At 41.1% G+C, this 14,605-nt stretch overlaps 1 protein-coding gene across 1 annotated transcript in view; it reads right to left on the bottom strand.

Annotated features, from left to right (window-relative positions):
- Window positions 1-4,032, bottom strand: part of Shcbp1l (SHC binding and spindle associated 1 like) — a 35,728-nt gene extending 31,696 nt beyond the window's left edge. Inside the window, exons 1-2 of the mRNA XM_076831506.1 lie at window positions 3,607-4,032; window positions 1,598-1,747 (exon numbers count right to left, since the gene is read on the bottom strand). Coding sequence (XP_076687621.1) covers window positions 1,598-1,747; window positions 3,607-4,032 — 576 coding nt within the window. The remainder of the gene's footprint in view (window positions 1-1,597; window positions 1,748-3,606) is intronic.
- Window positions 4,033-14,605: the final 10,573 nt, after the last annotated feature.

Here is a 14,605-nt window from a genome sequence, read left to right as displayed (position 1 = left end):
GGACCCATAGGAATACATTATTGTGGCTTCAGAAGCACGTTGGGTGATACTGCTGACACTTCAGCTCAAGTAGGAATAAAGAAGTCAAGGCACATAAAACAGCAGTCTGAATTGTGCAGCACTATCTCAAGAGGTCTCAGGAGCTCCTCGTTTCACTACCACATAATTAAAAGAATTAGAACTCGCCAACATACTATCTGCTTTTTCCTATGCCCTCTCTTTTACGTGTGTGTGTGTGTGTGTGTGTGTGTGTGTGAGAGTGTGTGTTTTACTGGGGATTGAACCCAGTGGCTCTACCATGGAGCTACATTCCTAGTCCCCGTTTCCTGAAGCACATTCTCCTCTTATTTTATCCAGATGAAGAAAGTGAGAGAAGCTATAAAATATCCAGGAAAAGAGTGTTCAGAATCTGAGATGAGCAAACCTCCAAGAAGCAGTACAGTATTATTGAAAAATTAATTCCAAGACTCTTTTGTATTCGTTTGTAATCTCTATGACTGGAAACATGCCACTCTTTATCTGCAAAACTGCCACTAACTTACTTTTCCATAGAAGAGGTATTTTTTAATTGTTTTCAAGTACTGTCTGATGTCAGGAGTTTTCGTTTTTCTTGTGACTCGATCTACGGATTTGAAATATCTACCTGGGCAGGGGTATACCAGTTGTAATTATAAATATTAATTTTGATTCAAAGACAATTGGCCTTTAAGAAAAATCAAACTTACAATATAAAATATGTCACAATGTTTAGCTTATAGACCTAACAGGGCAGAATCTTAGATGACAGTTTTACACATTGATTGTTATTTACTAAAAAAGGTACTTTTTAAAGGAAAAAAAATCTCAAACTTTGCCAATAGTCTTTGGTTATTGTTTTTTTTTATTGGTGCATTATAATTATACATAATAGTTGAATTCATTATTACACATTCATATATTCACAAAATATAACAATATAATTAGATTGGTTTTGTTCCATGGTACCTCCTTTTCCCTCCCCCTGATTAACTAAAATGACAATTTCATTTACAGCTGAATATAACACACACTCCATTGTGTGTATACAACACATTTTCTTTATCTACTCATCCATTAATAGATACCTAGGCTGATTCCACAATTTAAATTATGCCAACATTTTTTGGATCCATTTTTCTTTCCTCCTCTGAACTAACTAACCTCATAATTCAATCAATGAAGATTAAAGGAAACAATGGGCCAAGTTTGTTAAGGCTAAATTACCAAATTTTCAAGATTATTTTTGCTGTTTTTATGTTATTGGAGCAACTGAACTAGGCTAATAAATATTGTCTGATACTACTGGATTCCACTTTATTATAACTGTTTACAAGAAAACGTGTGTTGATATTCACCCTCATCTTCTTTTTAAATCTTAACTTGCTTAGAAACTTAAAACCAAAGTAAACTTGTGTCTCAAACTCCCAAATTAATAGTCATATTAATTTGCAAAATTAATTTTTTAAAGTTTTTCTTTGCAAAACACGGTAATATTCTAGTGGAAAAGTCAAGTAATCTTTCTTTGAAAGGACAGATAATTTCAAAATTCAAAGAACAAAGATGAAGTAAAATTATTTACCTCCACCAGTATACCCACATAAGGGATAGACGTTTCTTCATATTTCACAAAGAATAACTCAGGATTAGTCTTCCAGACTCCAAGCCATTTGTCTTTTATTTTTAACTTTTCTGATAGGTATTTACTCATAGCCTCATCAGCATCTTCTGCCTATGAAAAGAAAAAAATATGTATAAATATATGAAATTACAAGTATATAACAAATATTTTGACTCCTACTTAAAAATGGGGAATCAATATCCTCTTAAATAGTGATAAATGTAAAAAATTTATAGATTTTTTTATTGAAAAAAAATGGAAAGTATCATAAACCTTAAAAAATTGAAATAAATTTAAGAGATCTACTCACTGGGCACAGTAATTCGGAGATGGGCTACCTACATTTTTATTTTGGGTCCTCAAGTCATTTGTTTTATTGATCCACTGAGTAGAATGAATGCAATTACACATATTAAAACATAGCAATTATATTTTAAAACAGAGAAATTATTTATGACCTAAATATTTAAGTCATATTCAGAGCTGGGCATGGTGGCACACACCTGTAAACCCAACCATCAAGGAGGCTGAGGCAGGAGGATCTCTAGTTAAAGGTCAGCATCAGCAACTTATCAAGGCCCTGTCTCTAAAAATAAAAAGGACTGAAGATGTAGTTCAGTATTAAAGCACCTCTGAGTTCAATGCCCAATCCTTCTGCCCCTTCCAAAATAAAGAAAACATATTCAATTCATAAAAATTTAAAATAGCACACCATTTTATAAAATAAATGAGCAAAAGGCATGCAATAAATCTCTTTTAATTTTTTAACTGAAATTCAGCTACTTCAAGTGTGATAATCTAAGCTAGTATAAAACTCAGTCCATAGACCCTGTCTGATTAATGACACAAAAATTTATGTAAATATCTTTCTATTGCCTTTAACAGACTTGACCTTTTCCAACCCCCAAGTCAATATCAGATGTAAGTTGGTTATTTGCAGTCCTAGTTCTACCATAATGGTGCCTTTAAAATAAAAATTTCTTCTGATTATAAAATATGGTAAAGTTTCTGGAAAAACAAAACAAAAAAAATCATCCCTAATTCTGGCAGTCAAAGATAACTGGTATGGGTATTTTGGTGTATTTCTTTCAATATTTTTAAGTAGTTTTAAAATTGTAGGTGGACATAATACCTTTATTTTTATTTATCTTACTTTTTTATATGGTGTTGAGAATTTAATCCAGTGCCTCACACATGGGAGATGAGCCCTCTACCACTGAGCCAAACCCCAGCCCTCTTTCAGTACTTTTTCTATGCATATATCTACCTATCCATTTGGAAATGTTCTTTCTGTTTTGTCTTGTTCTTCTTCTTCTTTTAAAGCAATTCATTCTACAATTCTTTTTTTTTTTTTTTTTTAATTTTATTTTTTAGTTTTCGGCGGACACAACATCTTTGTATGTGGCGTTGAGGATCGAACCCGGGCCCGCACGCATGCCAGGCGAGCGCGCTACCGCTTGAGCCACATGCCCAGCCCTAATTCTACAATTCTTGAAAACAGTTTTTACAGCTGTATGGTTTTCCATTATATGAAGCCACTGTAATTTTTTTTTTTTTTTTTACTGTTGTTGGAAATTGAGTATCTATTTTTAAAATTTTATAATATCACCGCAGTGAGTATACTTGCATTCAAATTCTTCTCCTGTAACTCCAATATATATATGATATATCTCACATCTATATATAACATACAATTTTGGCTCTACTTGGTGTTGACAGGTATTTTCTTTGCAAAACACGGTGGAAAAGTCAAGTAAACCTCACCTTTTTGAGCTTAATTTACTGTCAACTGAAAATAACCAGGGTGTGCCTGGGATGTAGGCCAGGACTCGCAGGCGCCCGCGCACCCGGGCTGTCCCTGGAGCCGTCGGTCCGGTCCCCCGGGACGGTCCGGCGCCCTCTGGGAGGCGGGCGTTCCTTTGCCAGGCGCAGGCGCTCCGCGGTCCGCTCGGCCCGGCCGCCTGACTCACCTTACAGCCCAGCAGCACCTGGTCGCAGTACAGCGCCACCTTCTCGTCCCGCCACATGCCCCTCATGGGGGACGCAAAGACGGCGGGCAGCGGCTGCGCCTCCTCCGCGTCCTCCTCGGGCGCCGACAGGAGGGGTTCCTCCTCCTCCTCCTCTTCCTCCTCCTCCTCCTCCTCCTCGGCCGCCGGGCCCGCGGCCTCGGCCTGCGACGCGGGCGGGAGCTGCAGCCGCCTCCGGGCCGCCTCCCGGCTGGCCTTGCCCTTCACCGGGCGGGGCGAGGCCACCACCGACCGCACCGGGGACGCGGCGGCGTCCTTCAGGGTGGCCATGGCCCCGGGCGACGCGCAGGCAGCCTTCTCGCCTCGCCTGCCGGGGCTGATGATGCGGACCGAGTCCTCAGGACCGCCAGCCCTGGACGCCGACGCCATCCCCGCGGCACCCCGGGGCCATCTGCAGCCGTTAGCCGCGTTTCCCGCGCTGGGCCGCGCCGGCCGGTGGGCACGGGCGCCGGGGCCGCAACGGGCGCAGGGGCTCGAGGGTCGCGCCTGCGCGGGGAGCGGCAGGGGGCCCGGCTCTGGGGACCGCGGTACCCATCCGGCTGGACGCGGCGAGGCGCGCGGGCACGGGCAGCTGCAGGGCGCCTGGGACGATGCTGTGTCCCCGACTCGCGCTGCCCACAGCCGGGTGGGCACCCACCGCACCCTGGCTCTCAGACCCTGCCAGCCCCGATTCCCTGCCCGGGCCGGTGTTTCTTAGGGTCACACATGTTTCAGGGTGATTGTGTCACCCTCCAAGTCACCCTGACTTAACCAGGGCGCCACCTATCTACACACCTGTCTGCACAAACGCAACCTGAAGGAAGATCGTTTTTTATGCTGGGAGGCGATTGTGACTGGAACCCTCTAGACAGACGCCAGTGGAAGATCCAGCCTACCTCGGTTTCCCTGTTATCTATTCACAGGGTTCCCAAACAAGATGTCCTTTGCATTTAAATCAGGACGTTTGCTTTTTTGTCAAGATGTAGTGATGCGGAGCAGAACAAGTTAGTCTGTTTTCTTGTCTCTGTTGAGCTGCTCAAAAATTCTCAAATGAAATAGTGCATTATGTAAGTGTTCAACTGGACTCAAATGTCCAGCTGGGAATAATGTGTGCAAACAATCTCACAATGAAAGTCTGCCCAAGATAGCATATTTCAGAAAACAACAGAGACGACTCATTTCTGGTGGTTTACCGTGGAATGCACACGGAGCCAACTGGAATAACGTTTGTTTCCAGTCGGGCTATGAAATGCTGCGCTGGGGCTGAGAGCAACCACAGAGCGCTGGGAAAACACCTGCGAGCCTTCTCAGTCGTCTGGAAGGACACTGTGTTAAACTCCGAGTTTATTTTGAGGAAAACATTAGTGTTAATATCATGTTGCTGTAGTTCAGGGAGTAAGTACAAGCTGCATCATGTTTTGACTCTAAATTTATTCTTTTTGTCAGGAGTCCTGGACTTTTAAAAAAAAATTAGGTAAATACCTAACTATATAGATTTCACTCACCAAAGCTAAGATCTATTACTCTAATGTTCTTTAAACAAATAGTTTGTTTGGGGGGTTGGGGATGTTGCTTAGTGGCAGAGTGCTTGCCTAGCATGCACCAAGCCCTGGGTTCAGTCCCTGTTACTGAAAAAAAAAAAAAAAGAAAGAAAAGAAACTATATCTATCTATCTAACTAGTTAGATATGTACATGGAGTTGAGATATATATATATATATATATATAAAATATATCTATATATCTTATATATCTATATATATCTATATATATCTATATCTATATATAGATAGATAGATATAGTTTTGAAAGAGAATTACATTATAGGAATCTAAGGCAGGGGCAAAATGGGGGTGGAATGGGGTAAACATTCCAGGCAGAGAGTAATTAGTGGTTTTACAGAGAGATAAAAGAACTTGGTCTAGGTGGATTGGTATAACTGATCTAGAAAGAACAAATTGGGACAAAATCTCAGGTTGGCAAGCTATGCAAAAGCTGGATCACAGAGGGTTATACATATGATGTTAAGAATTTGAATTGTAAGCCAGGTGTGGTGGCACACACCTGTAATCCCAGTGGCTAGGAAGGCCAAGGCAGGAGTATGGCAAGATCAAAGCCAGCCTCAACAATTCAGTGAGGCCCTAAGCAACTTAGTGAGACCCCGTCTCTTAATAAAAAATTGAAGGGCTGGGGATGTGGCTCAGAGGTTAAGTGCCCCTGGGTTCTATCCTTGGTACCAAAAAACAAGAACAAAAAACAGTTGAATTCTAGCAGTTGTATTAATAAACTTCCTTATTTAACGTTGTGTTCCACTCCCGACTCCATTACTCTCGGTATCCATTCTCATATTGACCAGTCCATTCCGTGTGTAGTCCTTTTCCCTCCTTAGCCAACCTAGCTGTTCCCTGGCTACCTTACCCTCTTTTATCAGACTGGTGGCCAGAGGTAGATCCTCAGGCATAATGGCATGTGGTCTTCAGAGGGAGCTACTATGCCTCACCTTTAAGCATGGCGGATATTAGCCTCTCATGGCGAGAAATGAGCTCAAAGGTTCAGGGAAATCTAAGGATTGGATATTTTCAAGTGCATCAATCGAGATGTCCCCAGACCATCTCAGCATCCATTTCTTTCCCATTTAGAATCTGACTTTGGTGTAGCTGTCCTGTTTAGGCTAAGTACTTATCCTTCCCTGAAACAATATTATCCATATAAAAACCTAGAACTCAGTTTTTTTGACCCTTTATCAGGAAATAGGTATTTTTATGTGTTAAAATGTTAAGTCTTCTTCAGGGCTGGGGTTGTGGCTCAGCGGTAGAGTGCTTGCCTATTACGTGGGAGGCCCTGGGTTTGATCCTCAGCTCCACATAAAAAATAAATAAAGGTATTGTGTCCAACTACAACTAAGAAGTAAATATTTAGAACAAAGTAAATATTCTGACTTTCACAACTCTCTTTAAATTTTGACAATTAATCACTTAAACCTTCTTTTGTTTTTGCCAGTGACTCAATAAGATCCAGCAAGAACCATTTGATTTCATAGTCCTTATAGCAACAGCTACTCTCACAAAGTTTTCCATTCTCCTGAAATACTACAGCACCTGTACATTCCCTTTCCTTTCACTAACTATGAGGATTTTAACAACTTCACCACAGCACTGTAAGTAGTTATCAGACCTGGGATATGAGAGGGATTAGAACTTGGCAAAAAGTATATTTAATGCTGACTTAGCATCTGAGCTCTTGGCCTGGAAGCCAGGGTTAGTACAAGGCTTTGAGATTACCGTCTGGAAGCCAACCCATCTTAGGTTTGGATATTGACAAAATCTAGGCCACTATACTAGACTGCAGAGTATTAGGCCCCCCTCCCCCATCTGTTAGGTTGGGGCTCAAGTAAATAAAGGATGGAGACATGCAAAGAACTTGAAAGGTGACTGAATGTTCTGAAAGCTGGTCTCATTTGGATTCATGTCTTTGAATGTTCTTTTCCTCCAGTGCTTTTTCTCAGTTCATTTCCTTGCTGAAATTACATTGTATCACTATATCAAAGCATTAACTCACTGGTCATGGTCACTCAGACCTGTAATTTCAGAGGTTCGGGAGGCTGAGGCAGGAGGATCCTGAGTTCAAAGCCAGCCTCAGCAAAAGCAAGGTGCTAAGCAACTCAGTGAGACTCTGACTCTAAATAAAATACAAGATAGGGTTGGGAATGTAGCTCAATGGTCAAGTGCCCCTGAGTTCAATCCCTGGTACCAAAAAAAAAAAAAAAAAAAAACCTCTGGTCAGCCAGCCTTGGGTCGATGGCCTATGGTGTAACCATAAAGTTTCTTTCTTTCTTTTCTTTGCCTGTAAAATGGGACTTAAATGGCAGTGTTGTGCTAATGAGTTTTTGTGTATACTCAATGTCTAGCATGGTGCCTGATGTTTGACAGGAATGCCACCAGAGCAATCCTTACATTTTATTAGCAATTCTAATGAGCAAGCCCTCAGTGCTATTGGCATGGGAGGGGGCATTTCCTCTCTTTTTCCTTGGAGATTTCCCCTTGTACCAGCTCTTCCTTGCCATTCAAGTGGAAGATGCATGAGCTTGCTAGTTGCACAGGGCATAGGTGGAAAGGGTGGGTTGCTGCTGGCCTTGTGTGGGCATTAGGGCTCAGATTGGCCTACAAGCAACATGAGACTCTTGAGTTCCTGCAGCTGTGGGATAGTTGCACATTGGGTTTTTGTGGCCAAAACCTCCTAGTCTGGAGGCGTGGTGGCCCACTCCTGTAATCCCAATGGCTAAGGTGGCTGAGGCAGGAAGATCGCAAGTTCAAAGCCAGCCTCAGGAATAACGAGGCGCTAAGCAACTCAGTGAGACCCTGTCTCTAAATAAAATACAAAGCAGGGCTGGGGATGTGGCTCAGTGATCGAGTGCCCTTGAGTTTGAGTTCAATCCCTGGTACCCCAAAAAACAAACAAACAACACCCTCCTGGTCTGGCCTTGTTCCTCAGAAGGCTCTTGATTGGGATGCTGTATTTTCGCTGAATTGAATGTAAGAATTCTAAGGCCCTGGGAGTCTTTATCTCTTGTTTCAGGGATCTGACCAGTAGCCACTGTCCTACCTTGCTCGCACTGTTTTCTTCACATAGCATGCCCTTCCTGTGTGTTTCCACCCGTAGGAATTCTTCTGGGCCAGTTTCCAATACATGGCCCTAATCAAAATTAACCTTTCCCTCCTCCGTGTTCTCAGAGTGTTCTTAGAGCAGGCCGGGAACACTTCTACTGCAGGGACATTCATATTTTTTATCCCCAATACTTAACACAATGCTTGGAATTTAACTGGTGAAAGTTTTAAGCAGTGGATAACAATAGGGCACAATAAGTACCAAAAATTCTTCTTCAACTTTTTTAAAAAAAATCTTTATTTTATTTATTTTTATGTGGTGCTGAGGATCAAACCTGGTGCCTCACACATGTGAAGCAAGTGCTCTGCCACTGAGCCACAATCCCAGCCCTCTTTTTCAACTTTTGGATAGAAATGTACATCTGTTCTTCTCCTACCAGATTGTTACCTTCTTGACAGGGATCAAGTTCTGCTCAGGGCTGTCACATCACAGCGTGTCAACATATGTATACTAAATTCTACAGACCAGTGTGTATATATTGGGGGAAGGAGGTATCTGGTGGAGCTCTGATTAAATCCATAGACTGTCTGCAACATAGAGATGGTACAAGTTATAAAACCTTATTCAAAACTCAGAACTCATTATTGTCTACCAGAAAAAAATATTTCCAATGAAAACTTCTTTTCTTCCTAGTTCACTGCGAAGCAAAAAGCAGGCTTGTAAATTTTTTTCACCCTGCAGTGCCCTGGTGAATGTGTAACTCTTCAAGATCTTTTTTTCCTTTAGAAGGAAATAGTAAGACTCTGATAAGTAAAAACAGTTGGCCCTATGAAAAACAAAAACAAGTAAACAAATCCCAAAAGAAATAACTAGATGAGTCTGGCATTTCAGAGATCTACCTAGACACAGAATTTCTTACTATAGGGACTTAAGGTCAGGAGTAAAGCAGATCCACTTGATGTGGATCTAGCCAGGACCATTTGTATAACTAGATCTGGAATTGGGGAGTATCCTGGAGAATTGGGGAGTATCCTGGGCCTGGAGGATAACCTCTCTTTTTGTCTTCTGATGACCACCCAGATGGCTTTAGGTAAAGAGTTAGGACCAGAATTAAGAGAAACTGAAGGATCCTACCAAGAATAAGCTTGAGTGTTCACAGAGGAGAAAGGAGAACAACAGTTAATTTAATTTACAAATGTGTATGGAGCACCTACTCTGCTGGTATGGTATTTGGTGTTGGTGGTATAGCAAAACATAAAATGCTCTGAGCTTGCCTTCATGTTGGAGAGATAATAAATATATGTATTTTTATTTTTTATTTTTTTTAAGAGAGTGAGAGAGGGGGAGAGAGAGAGAGAGAGAGAGAGAGAGAGAGAGAGAATTTTTAATATTTATTTTTTAGTTCTCGGCGGACACAACATCTTTGTTTGTATGTGGTGCTGAGGATCGAACCCGGGCCGCACGCACGCCAGGCGAGCGCGCTACCGCTTGAGCCACATCCCCAGCCCAAATATATGTATTTTTAAAAAACCATAAAATTGTGAAGAAAATGGAAACATGTATCACTCCAAAATTTGCATGTAAAATCCCAGAGGGTCAAAAGGCCAAGGCAGGAGGATCTCAAGTTCAAAGCCAGCCTCAGCAATTTAGTGAGACCCTAAGCAACTCAGTGAGACTCTGTCTTTAAATAAAACACAAAAAAGGGCTACGGATATGGCTCAGTGATTGAGTGTCCCTGAGTTCAATCCTTGGTATCTGCACCCCCTCAAAAAAAAAAAAAAAAACTTGCACATGAATATTTGTAGCAACATTATTAATAATAACTCCCAATCAAAAAAGAGCCTAAACATCCATCAACTGACAAAGAGATTGGTAAAATGTAGTCATAGTCATACAACAGGATATTATTTGGTCATAAAAGGAATGTCGATACGTTCTATACCATGGCCAAATCTGGAAAACAGGTCAAGTAAAAAATGTCAGTCACAAATGCCCACATAATATATAATTCAATTTATATGAAATGTCTGGAACAGACAAACAAAAATAGATTAATGGTTGACTAGGGCTATTGAGTAGTGAGGAGGGAGGAGGGACAGAGTGTGGGAAGAAATGAGAGATGATTGTTAATGGGCCCAAGGTTTCTTTTTGGGGTGATGAGAATAGATTATATTTATTGTGATGATGACTGCAAGACTCTGAAACTGGAGAGCATTGAGTAGTGTGCTTGACCTATGCGCCTTATGTCTCAATTTGAAAAGCTAAATGTATAGTATTGTTGAATGGTGCTGAGAGCCATGCAGAAGGATAAAAATGCAGAGGGGGTGGAGCAGAGCAGGAATCGGGGAGTGCTTTGGAGGGTGGGCCTGGGAATAACAATTTTTATGTAGACTAGGGAGGGGAACCACAAGGTGACATTTGAATGAAGATGGGAAGGAGTTTCAGAGAAACTATTGGACCTGGACAGCTCCAAGTATTTTTCCATCAGCAAATGGTTCCCAAAGGGCAGTTCAGTTATCAGGGACATAGGCAAATAAGGAGTAACTACATTTTATAAAGTAAATGCCAACTAACATCTTATTTCCATATTTCTCTATGTGGCAAAGACCTAAGGAAGTTTTCCGACATTGGCTTGAAAACACTAAATGAGTATACCTGAAGATCTAGGAATTTTCAAGTTTTGTATGATGGAGATTTGGTTTTTATTATTTTGCAGGTACACACAAGAGGATGCTGTGAATTCATTTATTTTTCTGCTTCCTCAATGGAACAGACAAATAAGTATTAACAAACATTCCGGCCAGCAATTCATTCTCTAATAATTTATTTTTCTCTCTTGGGACACTAATTTTTTTCCTCCTCCCCTATTGGACATTGACCTTATAAATAACACCATGTTGATAAGTAGAGGGACCAGCTCTCTGCAGCATGTATCTCCTGACTTTGGCCAGAGGAGGGCACTGGAGAGCTTTGGCTGGCGCGGCCGGATCCCCAAGGGCTGGGCGGGGCCTGAAGCTTTCCTGCGCCCCAGCAGCTCCCAAGCCGACGGAGCAGCACCTTGCCAGGGGACAAGCTCGGACGCATCTCTCTAAGGTGTAACTTTTCCTTAAACTCCAGCCTTATGTTCTGCTGAATCCTCAGCCTTTAACGATGTGTGCCAACCCCTTCATACTTGTTATGTCCTTAGCTCTTTTTGAGGATTTTAATTTTACTTTACATAAATACACGAAAGAAAAAAATCTCCAAAACAGGTTTAAGAGCACAAGAACTCCACTAAAGAGAGGCAGGAGAGGGTGCGGAGGAGGCACAACCTAAAACCTCTGAGGAAAGCCGGAGGTAAAAAGCTAATGGCCTAAGCTTGATAACCAGGGATCTTGCATTTCAACCTGCAAGGAAAGGGACACTAAGGATGACTGACAGCAGCTAACTAGCCTGCTATTTGAAAAGAGAATAAAAATCTCATAAATAATAGGGTAAACACTTAACATTGATAGCAACCGGTGATGCAGAGTGTGAGATACATAATAGGTGCTCCCAATACTGTTGGTACAAGTGGAAACTGTTAAAAGCCCTTAGGAGGGAAATTTGGCAAAAACTTTCAAAATTTTTAACTTCAGTCCAGCCATCCCACCTCTAGAAATCAGTTCCCCAGAAATGCTGCTACATGTGCACAAAAATATTATTTATAATGATTATAATTAGTGATGCTATCTACCTGCCAGGTGTTTTACATAGGTTGATTTTAAGTCCGAGACAAACCTGGCAGTCCTTATTTGTTGGTGAGGAAACTGAGGCAGAAACAGGTGAAATCTCATTTATGAAGTTGTAGAGCCAGGATTCAAATACAGACAGTCTAATTCTAAAGTTCATTCTCTTAACTACCATGCTACGCAGTACAGGTATTTATTATAACATCGTTTATAAAGGTCTAAACTGGAAGCAACCTATGTCTTTTGTTACTGGAATAAATAATCAGTGAAATTAATCTAGGATACACTGACTTGGAAAGAGCCCCTCAAAGACAAGATCTGGGGAATTGGTGGGGGGGCAATTTTCAGAATAATACCTATAATATGATCCCATTTGTTTTTTTAAAAATTATATATTTGAATTTGGACATACACAGCAAGTGAAGAAGAAGGATGAAAGAAAAACAGAGCAAATTGTTTCAGCTGTAATCTTTGCAAAGGAGTAGTAGTGTTGGAGCAGAGGTGGTTGTAGAAGGGCATTTCATATTTTACTTATATAATTCTGTATTATTTAAGTATTTTAAATTAATATGTGTTAGTTTTCACATGTTGTGACAAAATACCTGAACTAATCAACTTAAAAATAGGAAAGATTTGTTTCGGCTCGTGGTTTCAGCTGGGAAGCAAAGAGAGAAGGGACTGGGATCTCAGTATCTCCTCCAAGGTCACGTCCCCAATGACCTAGCTCCCTTACCCAGGCACCACCTCCTAGAGGTCCTGCCATCCCCCACCGATGGGGAACCTTTTGGGGGACAATTAAGATCCCAACCATAACATTTATATTTATGTACAACTTCTGGACTTTTAAAAAACAAGAGAACCCTTTAAAAGAGTGATTTCATGTAAAAATAGAAGGGAATTTTTTGTTTGTTTGTTTTTTGTTTTGTTTTTGGCACTGGGAATTGAACCCAGGGGCGCCTAGCTGCTAAGCCACATCCCCAGCCCTTTTAAAAATATTTTATCTAGAGACAGGATCTCATTGAGTTGCTCAGTACCCTCCTAAATTGCTGAGGCTGGCTTTGATCTTGTGATCCTCCTGCCTCAGCTTCCTGAGCTGCTGGGATTACAGGTGTGCACCACCATGCCCATTTTAGAAGCGAATCTTAAGCAGTCTGATCAACTTCTTCAAATTATGAAAGAGGAAACTGAGGCAGTAACAAGTGGAATGGAGAGGGCTTTGTTGTGTGTGCTAGGGCTGAGTTAAGCCGGAGCCTGCCTGTCTGGCTCCTGCTCCAGTTCTTCCTGTTGCATCATGTTGTCCTTTACTCTGGTGAAACTTCCAAAAATGAGTTACACATATCTTAATGTGATTTCACAGTACGCTGTATTTCATGGATTTCATAATTGTGTGACCTTTTAAAAAATTCTGGAAGAACATGATGTTAGTCATTCATTCAACAAACACTAAATCAAATAATTAAGTAGGACTAATTATGTGCTAATTGTTCTATACGAGGTGCTGTGCAGGACCATGAAAATATAATGTTGGTCAGATAAACATAATTGTTGCCTTCAAGAATTATGGAAGAATATTTCCACATCGCTATTTAAAGAAAACACAATAGGAAGCCATATAGGCTAAAAGAAAATGCATGACACAGGTAACAGTTATTATCTCAGGAGTTTTAGGAAGTTTTACGTGTTTCTTTACATATTTCCAAATTTGCCTTTTTTTTTAAAAAAAAAAAAAACTTTAATTTTGCATATCTTTCACAATCAGAAAAAAGTATTTAAAAAAATTTTTAGTTATACATGGACACAATATCTTTATTTTTATGTGGTACTGGGGATCGAACCCAGGGTCTCACATGTGCAAGGCAAGTGCTCTACCGCTGAGCCACAACCCCAGCCCCAGAAAAATATATTTTAAAGAATCAAATAATAGCCCTTTGTCTAAGCCTGGAAGCCTGTTGGATTATATGGAAAGGAAAAAGGGTCATTATACCTTGGGAAATGAAGTATTTCCTGGAGGGAAGAAGCCTTAGGCAAGCTCTTACATTCCAGATATTGAGTTAGAGGACCATAGAATTCCCAGGGAAAAGGCTTCCAGGGGGCACCTGGAGGCCAAAGGCATCTTGTGTCCCATTATTAGGGAGCACCAGACAGTACACCTTAGGGCAAAGGATTGTGGGAGCTAGTACAGGCTAGCAGTTTATCCACCAGGCTTTGGAGACAAATTGTATTATTGTGGAGCCCTCTTCTAACTATGTAGCCTTGAGAGATGTGTCTGTTTTCCTGAACTTCAATTTCTGTATCCATAACTGGGAATAATAGAACTTATACCATTGGGTAGTTAGGAGAACTAAATTAAATAATATGTGTAAAGAACTTAAAATTGTGTCTGGCACATCGGGGTGCTTTGTTTGTGTTGCCTTCTGTTTGGGTCAGTAGCAGAACTGAATTCTCACCTCCTTCCCCCTTCTACATAGTCCACATACATAGATGGACTCACTGAAAACCCAGGCAGTACCATAGAGAGAACATCTTGAGTGCTGTTTCAGGCAATCAGTGAGTGTGGCAACTGTTGGGAGTCAGCCCGGCTCCAAAGACTAACTTCCCCATCCCCCAAGAAGAGCCGTCCAATGGTGAGCCCTGCTGGCTCATCTGATC

This window comes from Callospermophilus lateralis, chromosome 13 (genome assembly GCF_048772815.1).
Source record: "Callospermophilus lateralis isolate mCalLat2 chromosome 13, mCalLat2.hap1, whole genome shotgun sequence".
Lineage (NCBI taxonomy): Eukaryota > Metazoa > Chordata > Mammalia > Rodentia > Sciuridae > Callospermophilus > Callospermophilus lateralis.
Note: the sequence above shows the minus strand (reverse complement) of the source record. Positions and strands in the feature narration are given on the sequence as shown.